The sequence below is a fragment of the Delphinapterus leucas genome, chromosome 5 (assembly GCF_059928025.1).
Source record: "Delphinapterus leucas isolate spDelLeu-1000000601 "Yukka" chromosome 5, BTC_Dleu_Yukka2, whole genome shotgun sequence".
Taxonomy (NCBI): Eukaryota; Metazoa; Chordata; class Mammalia; order Artiodactyla; family Monodontidae; genus Delphinapterus; species Delphinapterus leucas.
In genome coordinates, this window is record NC_143133.1 from 2,158,285 (window position 1) to 2,175,033 (window position 16,749).

The window sequence follows — 16,749 nt, forward strand, 5'->3', positions numbered from 1 at the left end:
TAGGAGTGCCGCCCCCGTCTCGCGATAACTGAGCCAGCGAGACGTAGGAACGTTGGGTAAAATACTGACACGCCCCCGCTCAGCTTACTCGCCCATAGGCTGAGCGACTACAACTCCCAGCAGGCCGCGCTCGCGCCCCACCGCCTCCGCCCCGCGCGGTGCCTTCTGGGAGCGGTCCTGGCCCGCGCGGTAGCGCTCCAGCCTCGGGGCCCGTGGAGCGCAGCACTTTGGCTCCCTCGTCTGAGGAGCCGTTGGCCGGAGCCGTTGCGCGCCGGGGGGTGGTTCCCCGGCCAGTGAGCGCCTCCCCGGGCGATGGGGCCGACAGCCCGGGCCACGGCGCGGCGGGGGTGACCGCGGGGGCCCGGCCCGCCCTCTCCTGGGCGGCAGTCCCGGGTCCCGAGGGCGAGGCGTCGCGGCGCCGGCAGCGTCCGACGCAGCGGCGGCGCGGGTGGTGGCCGTGGCGGCGGCGGCGGCGGCGGCGGCAGCAGCAGAGGCAGAAGCAGCAACAGCAGCAGCAGCAGCAGCAGCAGCAGCAGAGGACGAGGAGGAGCGGCGGCCCAGTGCGGGACCGGACCCGGCGTTGGGCGAGCGATGCGCGGAGGCTGCCCCGCCGCCCGCCCCCAGCCGCCCCCTCGCCTCCTCGCGTCCACAAAGCCTGGTCGCGGCGGCGGCGGGGGCGGCGGCGGCGGCGGTCGTCCATGGAGCTCGAGAACCTCTTGGCCAACTCGATGCTGCTGAAAGCGCGCCAAGGTGGGTGCACAGCGGCGCCCCGACCCCCGCTGGAGTCCTGATCCCCGTGGAACCCCAGTCCTGCTGGGGAACCCTGGTCCCAAGCAGAACCCCGACCCTGCTGCGGGCCCCAGATTTTCTGTAGAATCCGGACCCGGGATCCGCGCAGCCTCACTCTCAGGAGTGGTCAGTCGGCGAGTGGTAAGCTTGGGCACGTAAAGCTTAAGCCGCCCCCTCCCCTTTCGGCGCCTCCGGACCCAAGTGAAGGTGGCCTGCTCTCTGTTCTTGTTAGTGTGAGCTTGTTCCCTGTCCTGCTCTTCCTCCGGAACCTCGGGTCGCAGTGTGGCTTCAGCACCAGGCGAGCCGTGTTCTGTCCCCGAGGGAGGAAGCCGGGCCGGCGAGCGAAGCCAGCAAACAAGAACCGCGCCTTTGTGCTCTTTAAAGGACCAAGAAGAAAATCCTGTAAACTAACCTGGGAGACCCTTCCGTTAGTGTTTTTAGAGTGTTACTTCAACATTGATTCTTGGTTTTGAGGTTTGGTGGTGACTGAGACTTTACGGTGTGTGGAGTGGGTTTTAGCCCGACTTAGAGATAGATTGAGCACGTTAGTTACAATTCACCCCGATAGCAACGTAGAAGCAGCAGTTTGTTCTTGACCTGGAATGAAGCTCCAGGGCCAAATTTTAAACAGAGGACAAAAGAGCACAGCCCTTTTGCTCAGAGACCCCAGGAGTAGAGTTCTCTGTGGAATACCGAGTGTCCCCTCTCCGGCCTCCCGAGAGATGGGAGAGCGGGCGGCAGGGACCACCCATAGTTCTTCCGCAGCTTCCCTCTTAGGGAGTCCGGGTGGGAGCAGCTGCTTCATGTTTGTGCTGGGAACAGCGTAAGTGCCCACCGAAGGATGTATATTTAAGACAACCTGGAAGAAGTGTTTTATGCTCTATCTCCCAGGGCTTCAGGATTCCTGGGCGCAGATGTCGGCCAAGTGGTGCTCCTGGTGACTTGGATGCTGTTGAGAAGCATCGACAAGTTCATCTTGTGCTTAGAATAGTGTAGAACGTTCTGTGAGAAAAATTAACCTGGAACACAACTATTTCAGATTTGGGGGTTTTGTTTTCTTTTTAAACTCCCCCCTTCCCATTTGTATCCCAAGTGCCTTTCAAGAGGAAAGGTCTTGATTAGGATTGGCTTGATACGGAGGGAATAAAGCATGTTCAAGTATGGCTGCAGAGCCTCACGATGGATAGCTAAGAATAGCTACCATTAATGAGGGTTTGCTTTGTCCAGGCATCGTGCTCAATTCTTTATGGACGTTATCCCAGCTAGTTCCTATGCCTCATTCTCCTGTTCTGTAAAGCTGGACTTACAACAATCCTGCTTCATGGTGTTGACAAGGGGACTGCATGGAATAACATGGTACAGTGCTTGGCGCTTAGAAAGTGCTCAGTAAATAAGCATAGTAGTCGTGGTTGTAGATTTTATTATGTCCAGAGTCATGATGAAAAGCTGGCATTTTAACATTGCAGTTGTGATCATTTAATTGACCTTGAACCTGATTCCTTGTCTCATTCTTAGACTTTCCAAAAGCATAGCTTTTCTCTTCCTGAATCCCCACATGCAGGAGGTCCTTGAATCTCGTTTATCCTTAAGCTTCATTATTTCTGTTGTCTCTCATTTCTTTGTCTCTGTCTTCACCCAGTACCCCCTTAGATGGTTCTCGACACCTCGTAAGTTGACTGAGGGCAGTGGTTTCCTAGCTGCTCTCTACTTCCAGAGCTGCTTCTCTTTTATCATCCCCAGTGCTGCTAGAACACTTCTAAAACACAGATTTGTCCTCTGTTTAAAATTTGGCCCTGGAGCTTCATTCCAGGTCAAGAACAAACGCCTTAGTTCATCATGGCCCACAGGGTCCTGTCTGACCACTGGCCTGCTCTCCTCTCCTTGTCCACAGCAGCTGAGCGTGTCACACCACTTCACGCCTCCAGGCTTTTCTTTTCTGCTTGCAGTCTTCTTCTTCCTTCCTGTTCCAGCTCCAGAGTCTTTTCTGGGGAACGTCCACATTCCTGCAAGAGGCCTGGTCACTCCATCCCTTGAGCTCCGTCCCTTGAGCCACTGCTGTGCCCAGGAGGAGCTCTTGCTGCAGTGGGCATCCCCAGGGGCAGCTTTGGGTCTCCCCTTCTGTGTCACCAGCACCCAGCGCTGTAATGGCACTCATTCTTTTCTCTGCAAATTCCAAATGCTGGCTGAAGGACAAAAGAGCACATCTTAGGAAGTCTCTCAGTACTGGTGATAACCAGAAATTGAAGTTTCAAAATAGGCTATCTTTTTAGACTAGCAGTCTGGAAATAGGGAGCAAAACCTGAGATTTTATTCAACTTTGGGATGTCAGTTGGATCCATACTTGTAAATGCTAAGTGCTTTTTATTTTGTTTTGAATGAACATTTTTATTGTTTTTATTAAATCAGTATTATTTTATTATTCATTTTTTAAAAATTTTATTGAAGTATGGATGATTTAGTGTTGTGTTAATTTCTTATTAAGTCAGGATTAAGTGTTTAATTGTATCTGCAGTGCAGCCGGTAGGTTCCCTCTCCATGTTTACATGTTCATCACTAGCAAAGACAGCAGGGCCAGCCAGCACTAGTTATGAGGTTAGCCAAAGGCCAGGCACGCGTGCGTTTCTTTCAGAATGTAAATCTTTGTCTCTACCAAATTGAAAGAGAGTCCTAGTTCAAAGGACACAGGACAATGTTACCTTTGCTGCCCCCTTACTGCTGTGCTAACTAGTCTCACTTCCTGGCAGAGACACTGTGCTTGAGCTTTTGCATTGTAAACCTACATCTCTTTTTCTGAGTGTTGTTTTGAAAAACAAGGCTCCCACATTCACGTGGGCTAAACATGGTGCAGTCTTGTAGGAATGCCTCTCATAGAGCCAAGGACAAAATCAGCTCCACCGCTTCTGTTCTATGTGTTTAAAAACACATTTCCAAATAACCAATAATTTTTGAAAATCAGAGAATAGAAGGACTTTTGATAAAGAGCCCTAACCTTCTCCATTCTACTCCTTCTACTAGAGACTGAATGTTTGTGTCCCTGCAGAATGCATATGTTGAAGCATAATCCCTAGGGTGATTGTATTTGGAGGTGATTAAGGCATGAGGGTGGAGCCCTCGTGAATGCTACGAGTCCCTTTTAAACAAGACCCCAGGGAGCTCCCTTGCCCCTCGTGCCACGTGAAGACACAGAAGACGCCGTCTATGAGCCAGCAAGCAGGTCCTCACCAGACACCAAAGCTGCCAGTGCCTTGATAAATAAATTTCTGTTGCTTATAAGCCACCCAGTCTATGGTATTCCATTATAGTGGCCAAAACAAAGACACCTCCCCAGGTGCAGCCACATTGATTCTTTTCTTGGGTTCTATTTTAGTTATCTTCCTGATTACTGTGGCATTTCTAAAGTATAGTGTTGATCAAAGTCAGACTTTCCTGAGCCTCATGAGGAGATAGCTCACTTAAACCAACTCCATCTTCTTTTCCCTTATCAATATAATTATATCACTGTTTTTAATTCTTGTATTGGTTATCTTTATAACTTAAAAAATTAAGCTTAGGGGCTTCCCTGGTGGCGCGGTGGTTGAGAGTCTGCCTGCCAACGCAGGGGACACGGGTTCGGGCCCTGGTCCGGGAGGATCCCACATGCTGCAGAGCAACGAAGTGTAGCCCCCGGCTCGCTGCAGCTATAGAAGGCCAGTGCGCAGCAATGAAGGCCCAAAGCAGCCAAAAATAAATGAATAAATAAATAAATAAAATTAAGCTTAGGGCTTCCCTGGTGGAGCAGTGGTTAAGAATCCGCCTGCCAACGCAGGGGACACGGGTTTGAGCCCTGGTCCGGGAAGATCCCACATGCCGCGGAGCAACTAAACCCGTGCGCCACAACTACTGAGCCTGCACTCTAGAGCCCGCGAGCCACAACTACTGAGCTCACGTGCTACAACTACTGAAGCCCGCGCACCTAGAGCCCATGCTACGCAACAAGAGAAGCCACCGCAATGAGAAGCCCATGCACTGCAACGAAGAGTAGACCCCGGTCACTGCAACTAGAGAAAGCCCACGCAGCAACAAAGACCCAATGCAGCCAAAACTAAATAAATTAATTAATTAAAAAAATAATAAGCTTAGATTTTTCATTTTTGATTTCTTCTGGTAATGATAATTTTAGCCAAAATGTTTTCCAATAAAGAAGAAAAAGTATGGGAATTCCCTGGCGGTCCAGTGGTTAGGACTCCGCACTTTCACTGCCGAGGGCACGGGTTCGATCCCTGGTTGGGGAACTAAGATCCCACAAGCCATGCGGCATGGCCAAAAAAAAAAAAAAAGGGAAAAAGTATTTTCATTTTTGACAATTGATAAACATTTCTGATTTTTTTCCATTGAGGCATTTTATTTGCATGAATGTATTACATCCCTAGAAAAAGAATCCCAGGATTTTCCCTCCTGTGTGTTTTCATCTTGCTTCATGGACCATGTTGCTAGCTGAGGTTGTCAGTCCAAAGGGACCAAACTGACGGGACGGGAGCAGGTTACTCTGCCGTTTTCCTCGATCTTTGAGTTGCACATCAAATCTGGGCTGGTCACTGCACACTTGTTTAGCCTGCCTGAGAGCTTCACGACAATTTTCCCAGCTCTGTGATCATGGGATCCCAGGTGATCAGATTCTCCAGTGGAACCATGCTTCATCATCACAGTTGGAAAGTGGACAGTGAGTTTGGAGGACAGCCTAGTAAGAACCTGGCTTTGGCGTCTATTTTCGGCATTGTTGATGCTCTCGAGAGCATCGGCCGGGGCATTCGTGCCCACTGTTACGGTGGCGCGGAAAGATGGCGGAAAGAGCATTTCTAATTTTTTTTTGAAGTATAATTGACTTACAGTATTATATTAATTTTAGGTGTACAACATAGTGCTTTGGTATTTCTGTACATTACAAAATGATCACCATGATAGACCTAGTTACCATTTGTCACCATACAAGGATATTAAAATATTCTTGGCTATATTCCTTATGCTGTACATTACATCCCTGTAACTTATTTACTTTATACCTGGAAATTTGTACCTCTTAATCTCCCCCACCTATTTCACTCATCCCCCCAGCACCCCCCTCCGCTCTGGCAACCACCAGTTTGTTCTCGGTATCTATGAATCTGTTTCTGTTTTGAGAAACGTTCCTAATTTAATGTGAATGTGGTTTCTTTAATTGAGTAAGAGTTCAAAGTGTAGAAGATAATATAACAAGCACCCCTGTGCCCACTGCCCAACAGATCTTAACATTTTGCTGTATTTCATTTCTTTAAGAAAAAAACATTGCAGATATACTTGAGACACTTTGTGTATCTTTCCAAGATCCCAGACCCTTCCCTCATTCCCCAGAGATAACCAAGGTCTCTCTCTGCACTTTGGCTGTTTAGGTTTGTAGGTAACAATATGGAGTGTATTGTCTTACATGATTTAAACTTCAGGTCGGTGCTGTTGCTCTGTGTGTGTGTATGGTTTTGTTATCCTTGTTGATATATAAGTCCCCTTCCTCCTCTTTTCCCTCCCTCATCTTCCTTCCTTTCCACTCTTGCTAGCACGTGGAGTTATCAGACTCTCAAACTTTTGTTCCTGAAGGGCATGAAATGTTATCTTACCATTTATATTAGTCTGCTTGGGCTGCCATGACAAAATACCGCAGACTGGGTGGCTTAAATGACAGAAATTTATTTTCCCACAACTCTGGAGGCCAGGAGTCCAAGACCAAGGTGCCAGCATGTTTGAGTTCTGGTGAGGGCTCTCTTCCTGTGTGCTCACATGGCCTTTCCTGTGTGTCGGCTGAGAGAGGGGGAGATCTGGTAACTTACTCTTACAGGGACACCTATGGGATTAGGGTCCTAACCCTCTGGCCTCATTTAACCTTAATTACTACCCTAAAGGCCCCATCTCCGAATACAATCACATTGGAGATCAGCTTTTCAACATGTGAATGGGAGGGGGCGGATACAGGTCAGTCCATGTAACACTGTTTCAATTTGTGTTTTCCTAATTACCAGGGAGATTGAACATCTTTTCACATTGACTGGTGATTCAGCTTTCCTCTTTGTGAATTGTTTCTTCGCATCTTCTGCCCAGTGAGGGGAGAGTATCTCATTGATTTGTAGCGGCTCTTTATATAATCTGGATACTAAATATGCTTGCACAAGTCTCCCATTTTCTGACTTGCCGTATTAGTTTTCCTGTTGCTGCTGTAACAAATTACCACAAAACTTTATTATCTAACAGGTCAGAAGTCTGAAAAGGGTCTCACTAGGTTAAAGTCAAGGTGTCAGCAGGGTTGCGTTCCTTTCTGGAAATTCTGGGGGAGAATCCATCCATTTTCTTGCCTCTTCCAGCTTCTAGAGGCTGCTTGCATTCCTTGACAATATATCAGGTGTTAGCAAAGATGCCGAGTAGCGGCAACTAGAACTCACACACATTGCTTGTTGGAGTGTAAAATGGTAGGACCAGTACAGGAAAATAGCACTTTCTAATAAAGTTACACACACACCTATGCTATGACCCAGTGATTCCCCTTCAGGATATATACCCAGGTGAAATTCATACAGACGTCTACAAAAAGTCTGGTTTATACCAGCTTTATTCCTAATAGCCTCAAACTGGAAACAGCCCAAGTGTTCTCAGTAAGAGAATGGATCAACACATAATGAAACAGTATAATACTGCACTGCAATAGAAAAGAGTTAGCTACTGACACATGCAACAGCCTGGGCAAATCTGAAGAGCCTTATGTTGAGGGGAAAATCAGAAGAAACTATTCAGTACAATCCTCAGTGATTTCATGAGCATGAAGTGAAATTAACCCGCAGCCATCTGAATGGGAGTCATGATTGCTTCCAGGAAGGGGGGTGTGACACAAAAGCGGCAGGAGGGAGCTTTGGGGAACAACGAGGACGTTCTGTTTATTGATCCAGGTGGTAACTGTGCGTACATACATTTGTAAAAGTTCATCAAGAAATAGCCTTAAGATTAGTACGTATTATTGTGCAGATTATATCTGGTAAAAGTTTTGTTTTTAAAGGAAAAAAAATTCATTAGATAGTGACTCTCTGTACCTTAAAGGATTAGTAAAACTTGCTTGTGAAAATGCCTGGGTTTGGTGCCTTTTCCTCTCTTTGGAAGAAGGGTTGGGAATGGTTCTTTTTATTATCTGTTTAGTTTCTTTAATAGTTACTGTGATATTCAAGATTCCTGTTTCTTCTTGAGCTATGTTTGGTAATGTGTGGTTTCTGAAAAAAATATTTTCCTCTAAGTGTTCAAATTTATTTGGCATAAACGTTATTTGTAACGTTTTCTTACTATTTTACAATTACAATTATGATCTTTTTCATTTGGAGTATTATTTGTGTGTGCCTGTCATTTTTATTAGACTTGCAAAAGATGTTTCTATTTTATTAGTCTTTTCAATGAACCAGCGTTTGGTTTCATATGCTATTGTATGTTTGCCTTCCGTTTTATTAATTTCTGCTTACATTATTATTCTCTTTATTTTGATTGGCTTCTGCCTTCTTGAGTTGAATGCTTAATCCATTTCTCTTTTTCTTTTTTTCCGTTCCTTCATCAAGAATTTATTGGCCATTTATTTTGTGCTAGGAACTGTGGGAGGTACTCGAGTGAACCATGAACTCGGCAGAAAATTTGCCTTTGATGAAGTGACAGGCAAGGGGAGGAAACAAGCATCTTGTGACTAAATGCAATGTGATTAACTAAATTTCAATGATCTCTGAAAGAAAAAAACAAAGAACTGAGACCAGAGACTAATAAGCGTCTGCGTCAGGTCACCCGTGCCTAGACTGTTTGTCAGCCTCTTACTCAGTAGAACTTGGTGAGTAATGTACTGTTCTCCCTGATAACTGTTAGGTGAGCCTTAGCACAGTTCACTTTCCGGTTAAATTAAACACAGTTCTATAGAGTAGGCAGCAATCACAGACATACATATATGTCCAGCTCCTGTTCAGATCGAGTTGCTATTTCTCTTCTGCCTGGACTGGCCCCTCACTGGAGACGGTCATCATTCTTGTTCCAGGTTGGCTCTTTTCCTGGGTTCCAGGCCTTGTCCTCCGCCTCTGCTTGCGTCATCATCACCTGCATCGTCAGGGCTTTTTCCCCTTTCCAGTACCCTCTGCACAATTTCCACTGCCCACCGCTGGTCACTAGGGAATGGTCCTCTTCCCAGGCGAGGGACCCTGCAGCCCTCGGACTTCCCTGAATCTCAGCACCCTGGGTCTTCTGTGTTCTGTCTGCACTTGAGGAGCTGGGGAGGGGCTTTTCAATGCTCTCCTTTGCCAGAAGAACAACACAGATTGAGTTCTAACGTGTTAAAGTGCTAACGTTTCCAGACCTGCAGCCGTCCAGGAATTTTACTGTTTAACCACTTCAGACCAACAGCCATGTCGGCTATGTTAACATTCACCTTAACCTTATGGTTGAAGTAACCCTTAAGATTTCTCACCAGTACAGTAATGTGGTTTCACAGCTTGTGGAAATTCTGTTTCCCTTCCGTTTCTCACTGTATATACTATATTGTGAACATTCACTTTTAGCCCAATTGACATTTTTAAGTGTTTTTACTTTTGTGCATAAAACACCAAATCAGGGACTTCCCTGGTGGTCCAGTGGGTAAGACTCTGTGCTCCCAATGCAGGGGGCCCAGGTTCGATCCCTGGTTGGGGAACTAGATCCTGCATGCATGCCACAGCTAAGAGTTGCATGCCGCAACTAAGAAGTCTGACTGCTGCAACTAAAGAGTCTGCATGCCGCAACTAAAGATCACGCATGCTGCAACTAAGACCCTGTGCAGCCTAAATAAATTAAATAAATAAATAAATATTTTAAAAAACAAACAAAAAACCCCCATCAAATCATATTCTGTTATCCAGAGAATAGGGATCCATGTTTCAAATGAAACACATCTGAATGTATTCAACTAACTCATTCAAAACAAAAAAAAAATTCTCATTGTCATACTAGTTAGTCAGAATCTGAATCAGCACTTCTCCATTCAGATTGGCCACACATCCAGAGCTCAACGGCCACATGTAGTGCTTATGCTGGACAGCACAGTTCTAGAAAACCGATTTGTTCATGTTGACGAGCTTATCAGATGAGGAGAAACACAGGTCATTAAATAAATTGTTTCCTTCACAAACTAGAAAATATTTTTCTAGGGGCAATAAAAATGCCGAAGAAGTAAAGTCTTTCCTCCAAACGAATAAGTATTAATTTCTAAGCTAAATTATTTTATGTCGATATAAATTACAATTAGCAATCTAATAAATTCGAGTACCTTAGAGTTTTAGAAAAATTCTCTAACACCCACTGTTTGTCTGAGTGTGGGAAGTATAAAGATTATCCCTGTTCTTTGGCGCTCACAGTCTGGTGAAGGAGTAGACCTGACAATGAATAACTGACGTGTAGGACGACGTGATGAGGACAATGGCCAGGGCTGCTTAAACAAGTGAAGGGAACATGGAAGAAGACTTCACATGAGAGGAGACACTGGAGCTGCGTCTTAGAGGATAAACAGGAGTTTTCCGGATGAACAGAAGAGGAAAGAGCACTGTGGCCAGAAGAAAAGTATGCTTACAGAGCACAAAGGGTGGAGGATGCTGGCAGCGCTCAGGGGACTGTGGACGTTTGCATAAGTGGTGCAGAAGGAGAATACAGGGAGAGGAGAGGTGAGACAGAGACAAGTAGGGGTGCTTCATGATCAGGTTCATGCTTGATAAGGTCACTTTGACTGTAGTTTGAGAAATGAAATGAAGAGGACCAGACCGAAGGCAAGGAAGCCAGGGCTGAGGCTCTTGCCCCGTTCAGCTTAGAGTTGCTGAGAGTATGGACAAAAGGAACGACGGGATGAGGAGGGGAGGGAACAGATGCAAGAAGATTTTGGAGGCAGAATCAACAGGACCTCGTGACAGATGGGATGTGGTGTGAGTGAGAAAGCAGGACCCAGGAAACCTCCTGGGTCTCTGGTTATAACAGATCTCCCCCCCCCCCACAAAATTCCCATTCCCTGGCTGTGATGCCATCTTCTAACCTTCAGCCCAAATTTCATTTCCAAAGCAGATCCACCCATAAACAGAAATAATTTCTAACTTACAGGATATCAGATCCTAAACTCATAAGTGACTGACACACAGAACAGCAGAGATGGGAACAAATCAGTCAAATTAAAATATTTAAATCATAAAAGGTTTCAGGCCATTAACCATCAAAAGCTATTTGGGTTGATCAAAAAGTTCATTCGTGTTTTTCCATAAGATGGCTCTAGTAGTGCTTAGTTGTCTTTAACTTCATTCAAAAACAATTTTGTGGGCTTCCCTGGTGGCGCAGTGGTTGAGAGTCCACCTGCCGATGCAGGGGACACGGGTTCGTGCCCTGGTCCGGGAAGATCCCACACGCTGCGGAGCAGCTGGGCCCGTGAGCCATGGCCGCTGAGCCTGCGCGTCTGGAGCCTGTGCTCCGCAACGGGAGAGGCCACAACAGTGAGAGGCCCGCATACTGCAAAAAAAACCCAAAAATCACAATTTTGTTAGATTGTATTGTGACAGTTATCATATCAGCGTGCATTAAAAAAAAACTTATCAAAATTGGTGAATTTTTGTGTAACCATTTTAATATTGAAGATGGAAGAAAAAAAGCAATATTTTCAGCATATTATGCTTTATTATTTCAAGAAAGGTAAAAATGCAACTGAAAGGCAGAAAAAGATTTGTGCAGTGTATGGAGAAGGTGCTGTGACTGATCAAACGTGTTAAAAGTGGTCTGTGAAGTTTCGTGCTGGAGATTTCTCGCTGGACGATGCTCCATGGTTGGGTAGACCAGTTGAAGTTGTTAGCGATCAAATTGAGACATTAATTGAGAACAATCAACATTATACCATGTGTGTGACGGCCGACATACTCGAAATATCCAAATCAAGCGTTGAAAATCATTTGCACCAGCTTGGTTATGTTCATCGCTTTGATGTTTGGGTTCCATGTAAGTTAAATGAAAAAAAACCTTCTTGACCGTATTTCTGCATGCGATTCTTTACTGAAACGTAATGAAAACGTTTCATTTTTAAAACATTGTGATGGGTGATGAAAAGTGGTCACCGTACAGTAATGTGGAACGGAAGAGATTGTGGGGCGATGGAAATGAACCACCACCAACCACACCAAAGGCTGGTCTTCATCCAAAGAGGTTGATGTTGTGTATATGGTGGAATTGGAAGGGAGTCCTCTATTATGAGGTCCTTCTGGAAAACCAAACTATTAATTCCAACAAGTACTGCTCCCAGTTAGACCAGCTGAAAGCAGCACTCGATGAAAAGCGTCCAGAATTAGTCAACAGAGAACGCATAATCTTCCATCAGGACAACGCACGACCACATGTTTCTTTCATCACCAGGCAAAAACTGTTACAGCTTGGCTGGGAAGTTCTGATTCATCCGCCTTATTCACCAGACATTGTACCTTCAGATTTCTGTTTATTTTGGTCTTTACAAAGTTCTCATAATGGAAAAAATTTCAATTCCCTGGAAGACTGTAAAAGGCACCTGGAACAGTTCTTTGCTCAAAAAGATAAAAAGTTTTGGAAAGATGGGCTTACGAAGTTGCCTGAAAAATGGCAGAAGGTAGTGGAACAAAATAATGAATACATTGTTCAATAAAGTTCTTGGTGAAAATGAAAAATGTGTCTTTTATTTTTATATAAAAACTGAAGGAACTTTTTGGCACACTCAATATAAAGTGTCAGACATAAAATTTCAGGTTAAGTAAGTGAAGCCATGATGAAACGGTGTAGTATTCTTGGGGAACTTTGTACGCAAAGCAAACACCAACAAGTCATTTAATAATTGCTGAGTCTCCATATGCCTGCCAGACTGACCCAGGCCCGTGACAGGACTTAATGAAAGCGTCCACCCCCCATGAGTTTACTTTGCCCTCACACTCTGAGTTGGAGCCTAGTGCCTCATAAATATTTAACTTAAACTGCAAAGCAGAAAGATCAACCTGGGACATTAATACCAGGAAGTTAATCTGAAAATCATATGGTGATAGCCTCCATTTTAATTAATGTTCTATTACTCATACCGCAATTGATTTTTTAAAATGGTTTCGTGTTAGGTATCTTATAATTACCCTAAAACCAATACAGCCTGTATTCACATTAGTGTGCAATTTCCACTAATTCTTTTTATTTTAATGTATTTTATTTATTTCTTTTTGGCTGCGTTGGGTCTTCGTTACTGCGCGTGGGCTTTCTCTAGTTGCTGTGAGCGGGGGCTACTCTTCGTTGTGGTGCACGGGCTTCTCATTGCGGTGGCTTCTCTTGTTGTAGAGCACGGGTTCTAGGTGCACGGGCTTCAGTAGTTGCAGCACACAGGCTCAGTAGTTGTGGCGCACAGGCTTAGTTGTTCCACGGCATGTGGGATCTTCCCAGACCAGGGCTCGAACCTGTGTCTCCTGCATTGGCAGGCAGATTCTTAACCACTGTGCCACCAGGGAAGTCCCTCTACTAATTTCTGACAAGGGAAAATACACATATTTGGCTTTTCCCTGGCATAAAACATTGATTATTTGGCTGTAGTCATCAGGACTTAAGATGCTGAGGAGTCTTGGGCTTCCCTGGTGGCAAGGGGGAAACAGAGACTCCACTCTTGGAGGGCACACACAAAGTAGTGTGCGCATTGGGACCCAGGGGAAGGAGCAGTGACCCCATAGGAGACTGAACCAGACCTACCTGCTACTGTTGAAGGGTCTCCTGCAGAGGCGGGGGATGGCTGTGTCTCACCGTGAGGACAAGGACACTGGCAGCAGAAGTTCTGGGAAGTACTCCTTGGCATGAGCCCTCCCAGAGTCCACCATTTTAGCCCCACCAAAGAGCCCCAATAGGCTCCAGTGTTGTGTCACCTCAGGCCAAACAACCAACAGGGAGGGAACCCAGCCCCACCCATCAGCAGACAAGCGGATTAAACTTTTACTGAGCTCTGCCCACCACAGCAATACCCAGCTCTACCCACCACCAGTCCCTCCCATCAGGACATTTGCACAAGCCTCTTAGCCTCATCCACCAGAGGGCACACAGCAGAAGCAAGAAGAACTACAATCCTGCAACCTGTGGAACAAAAACCACATTCATAGAAAGATAGACAAGATGGAAAGGCAGAGGGCTATGTACCAGAGGAAGGAACAAGATAAAACCCCAGAAAAACAACTAAATGAAGTGGAGATAGGCAACCTTCCAGAAAAAGAATTCAGAATAATGACAGTGAAGATGATCCAGGACCTCGGAAAAACGATGGAGGCAAGATCGAGAAGATGCAAGAAATGTTTAACAAAGACCTAGAAGAATTAAAGAACAAACAAACAGAGATGAACAACACAATAACTGAAATGAAAAATACACTAGAAGGAATCAATAGCAGAATAACTAAGGCAGAAGAATGGATAAGTGACCGGGAAGACTGAATGGTGGAATTCACTGCTGCGGAACAGAATAAAGAAAAAAGAATGAAATGAAGACAGCCTAAGAGACCGCTGGGACAACATTAAACACAACAACATTCGCATTATAGGGGTTCCAGAAGGAGAAGAGAGAGAGAGAAAGACCCGAGAATATATTTGAAGAGACTGTAGTCGAAAACTTCCCTAACATGGGAAAGGAAATAGCCACCCAAGTCCAGGAAGTGCAGCGAGTCTCATACAGGATAAACCCAAGGAGAAACACGGAAACACATAGTAATCAAATTGGCAAAAATTAAAGACAAAGAAAAAGTATTGAAAGCATCAAGGGAAAAATGACAAATAACATACAAGGGAACTCCCATAAGGTTAACAGCTGATTTCTCAGCAGAAACTCTACAGCCAGAAGGGAGGGGCATGATATACTTAAAGTGATGAATGGGAAGAACCTACAACCAAGATTACTCTACCCGGCAAGGATCTCATTCAGATTTGATGGAGAAATCAAAAGCTTTACAGACAAGCAAAAGCTAAGAGAACTCAGCACCACCAAACCAGCTCTACAACAAATGCTAAAGGAACTTCTCTAAGTGGGAAACAAACGAGAAGAAAAGGACCTACAAAAACAAACCCAAAACAATTAAGAAAATGGTAATAGGAACATACATATCAATAATTACCTTAAACGTGAATGGATTAAATGCTCCAACCAAAAGACACAGGCTTGCTGAATGGATATAAAAACAAGACCCATATATAAGCTGTATACAAGAGACCCACTTCAGACCTAGGGACACATTCAGACTGAAAGTGAGGGGATGGAAAAAGATATTCCAGGCAAATGGAAATCGAAAGAAAGCTGGAGTAGCAATACTCATATCAGATAAAATAGACTTTAAAGTAAAGAACGTTACAAGAGACAAGGAAGGACACTACATAGTGATCAAGGGATCAATCCAGGAAGAAGATATAACAATTATAAATATAAATATATATTCACCCAACATAGGAGCACCTCAATACATAAGGCATCTGCTAACAGCTATAAAAGAGGAAATCGACAGTAACACAATAATAGTGGGGGACTTTAACACCTCACTTACACCCACGGACAGATCATCCAAACAGAAAATTGATAAGGAAACACAAGCTTTAAATGACACAACAGACCAGATAGATTTAATTCATATTTATCAGACGTTCCATCCCAAAGCAGCAGATTACACTTTCTTCTCAAGTGCGCACGGAACATTCTCCAGGACAGATCACATCTTGGGTCACAGTAAATGTAAGGAAATTGAAATCATATCAAGCGTCTTTTCTGACCACAACACCATGAGATTAGAAATCAATTACAGGGAAAAAATGTAAAAAGCACAAACACATGAAGGCTAAACAGTACGTTACTAAATAACCAAGAGATCACTGAAGAAATCAAAGAGGAAATCAAAAAATACCTAGAGACAAATGACAATGAAAACACGATGATCCAAAACCTATGGGATGCAGCAAAAGCAGTTCTAAGAGGTAAGTTTATAGCAATACAAGCCTACCTCAAGAAACAAGAAAAATCTCAAATAAACAACCTAACCTTACACCTAAAGCAATTAGAGAAAGAAGAACAAACAAATCATAAAGATCAGAGCAGAAATAAATGAAATAGAAACAAAGAAAACAATAGCAAAGTTCAACAAAACTAAAAGCTGGTTCTTTGAGAAGATAAACAAAATTGATAAACCATTAGCCAGACTCATCAAGAAACAGAGGGAGAGGACTCAAATCAATAAAATTAGAAATGAAAAAGAAGAAGTTACAACAGACACCGCAGAAATACAAAGCATCCTAAGAGACTACTACAAGCAACTCTATGCCAATAAAATGGACAACCTGGAAGAAATGGACAAATTCTTAGAAAGGTGTAACCTTCCAAGACTGAACCAGGAAGAAACAGAAAATATGAACAGACCAATCACAAGTAATGAAATTGAAACTGTGATTAAAAATCTTCCAACAAACAAAAGTCCAGGACCAGATGGCTTCACAGGTGAATTCTATCAAACATTTAGAGAAGAGCTAACACCTATCCTTCTGAAACTCTTCCAAAATATAGCAGAGGGAGGAACACTCCCAAACCCATTCTACGAGGCCACCATCACCCTGATACCAAAACCAGACAAAGATACTACAAAAAAAGAAAATTACAGACCAATATCACTGATGAATATAGATGCAAAAATCCTCAACAAAATACTAGCAAACAGAATCCAACAACACATTAAAAGGATCATACACCATGATCAAGCGGGATTTATTCCAGGGATGAAAGGATTCTTCAGTATATGCAAATCAATCAATATGATACCCCATATTAACAAATTGAAGAATAAAAACCATATGATCATCTCAATAGAGGCAGGAAATGCTTTTGACAAAATTCAACACCCATTTATGATTAAAAACTCTAGAAAATGGGCATAGA

At 44.2% G+C, this 16,749-nt stretch overlaps 1 protein-coding gene and 1 pseudogene across 1 annotated transcript in view; one reads left to right on the forward strand and one right to left on the reverse strand.

Annotated features, from left to right (window-relative positions):
- Positions 1-16,749, forward strand: part of GRK4 (G protein-coupled receptor kinase 4) — a 36,076-nt gene that overhangs the window by 91 nt on the left and 19,236 nt on the right. The window contains exon 2 of the mRNA XM_089911351.1: positions 99-750. Coding sequence (XP_089767477.1) covers positions 99-750 — 652 coding nt within the window. The remainder of the gene's footprint in view (positions 1-98; positions 751-16,749) is intronic.
- On the reverse strand, positions 5,113-5,892 carry LOC149749081 (small ribosomal subunit protein uS8 pseudogene; annotated as a pseudogene).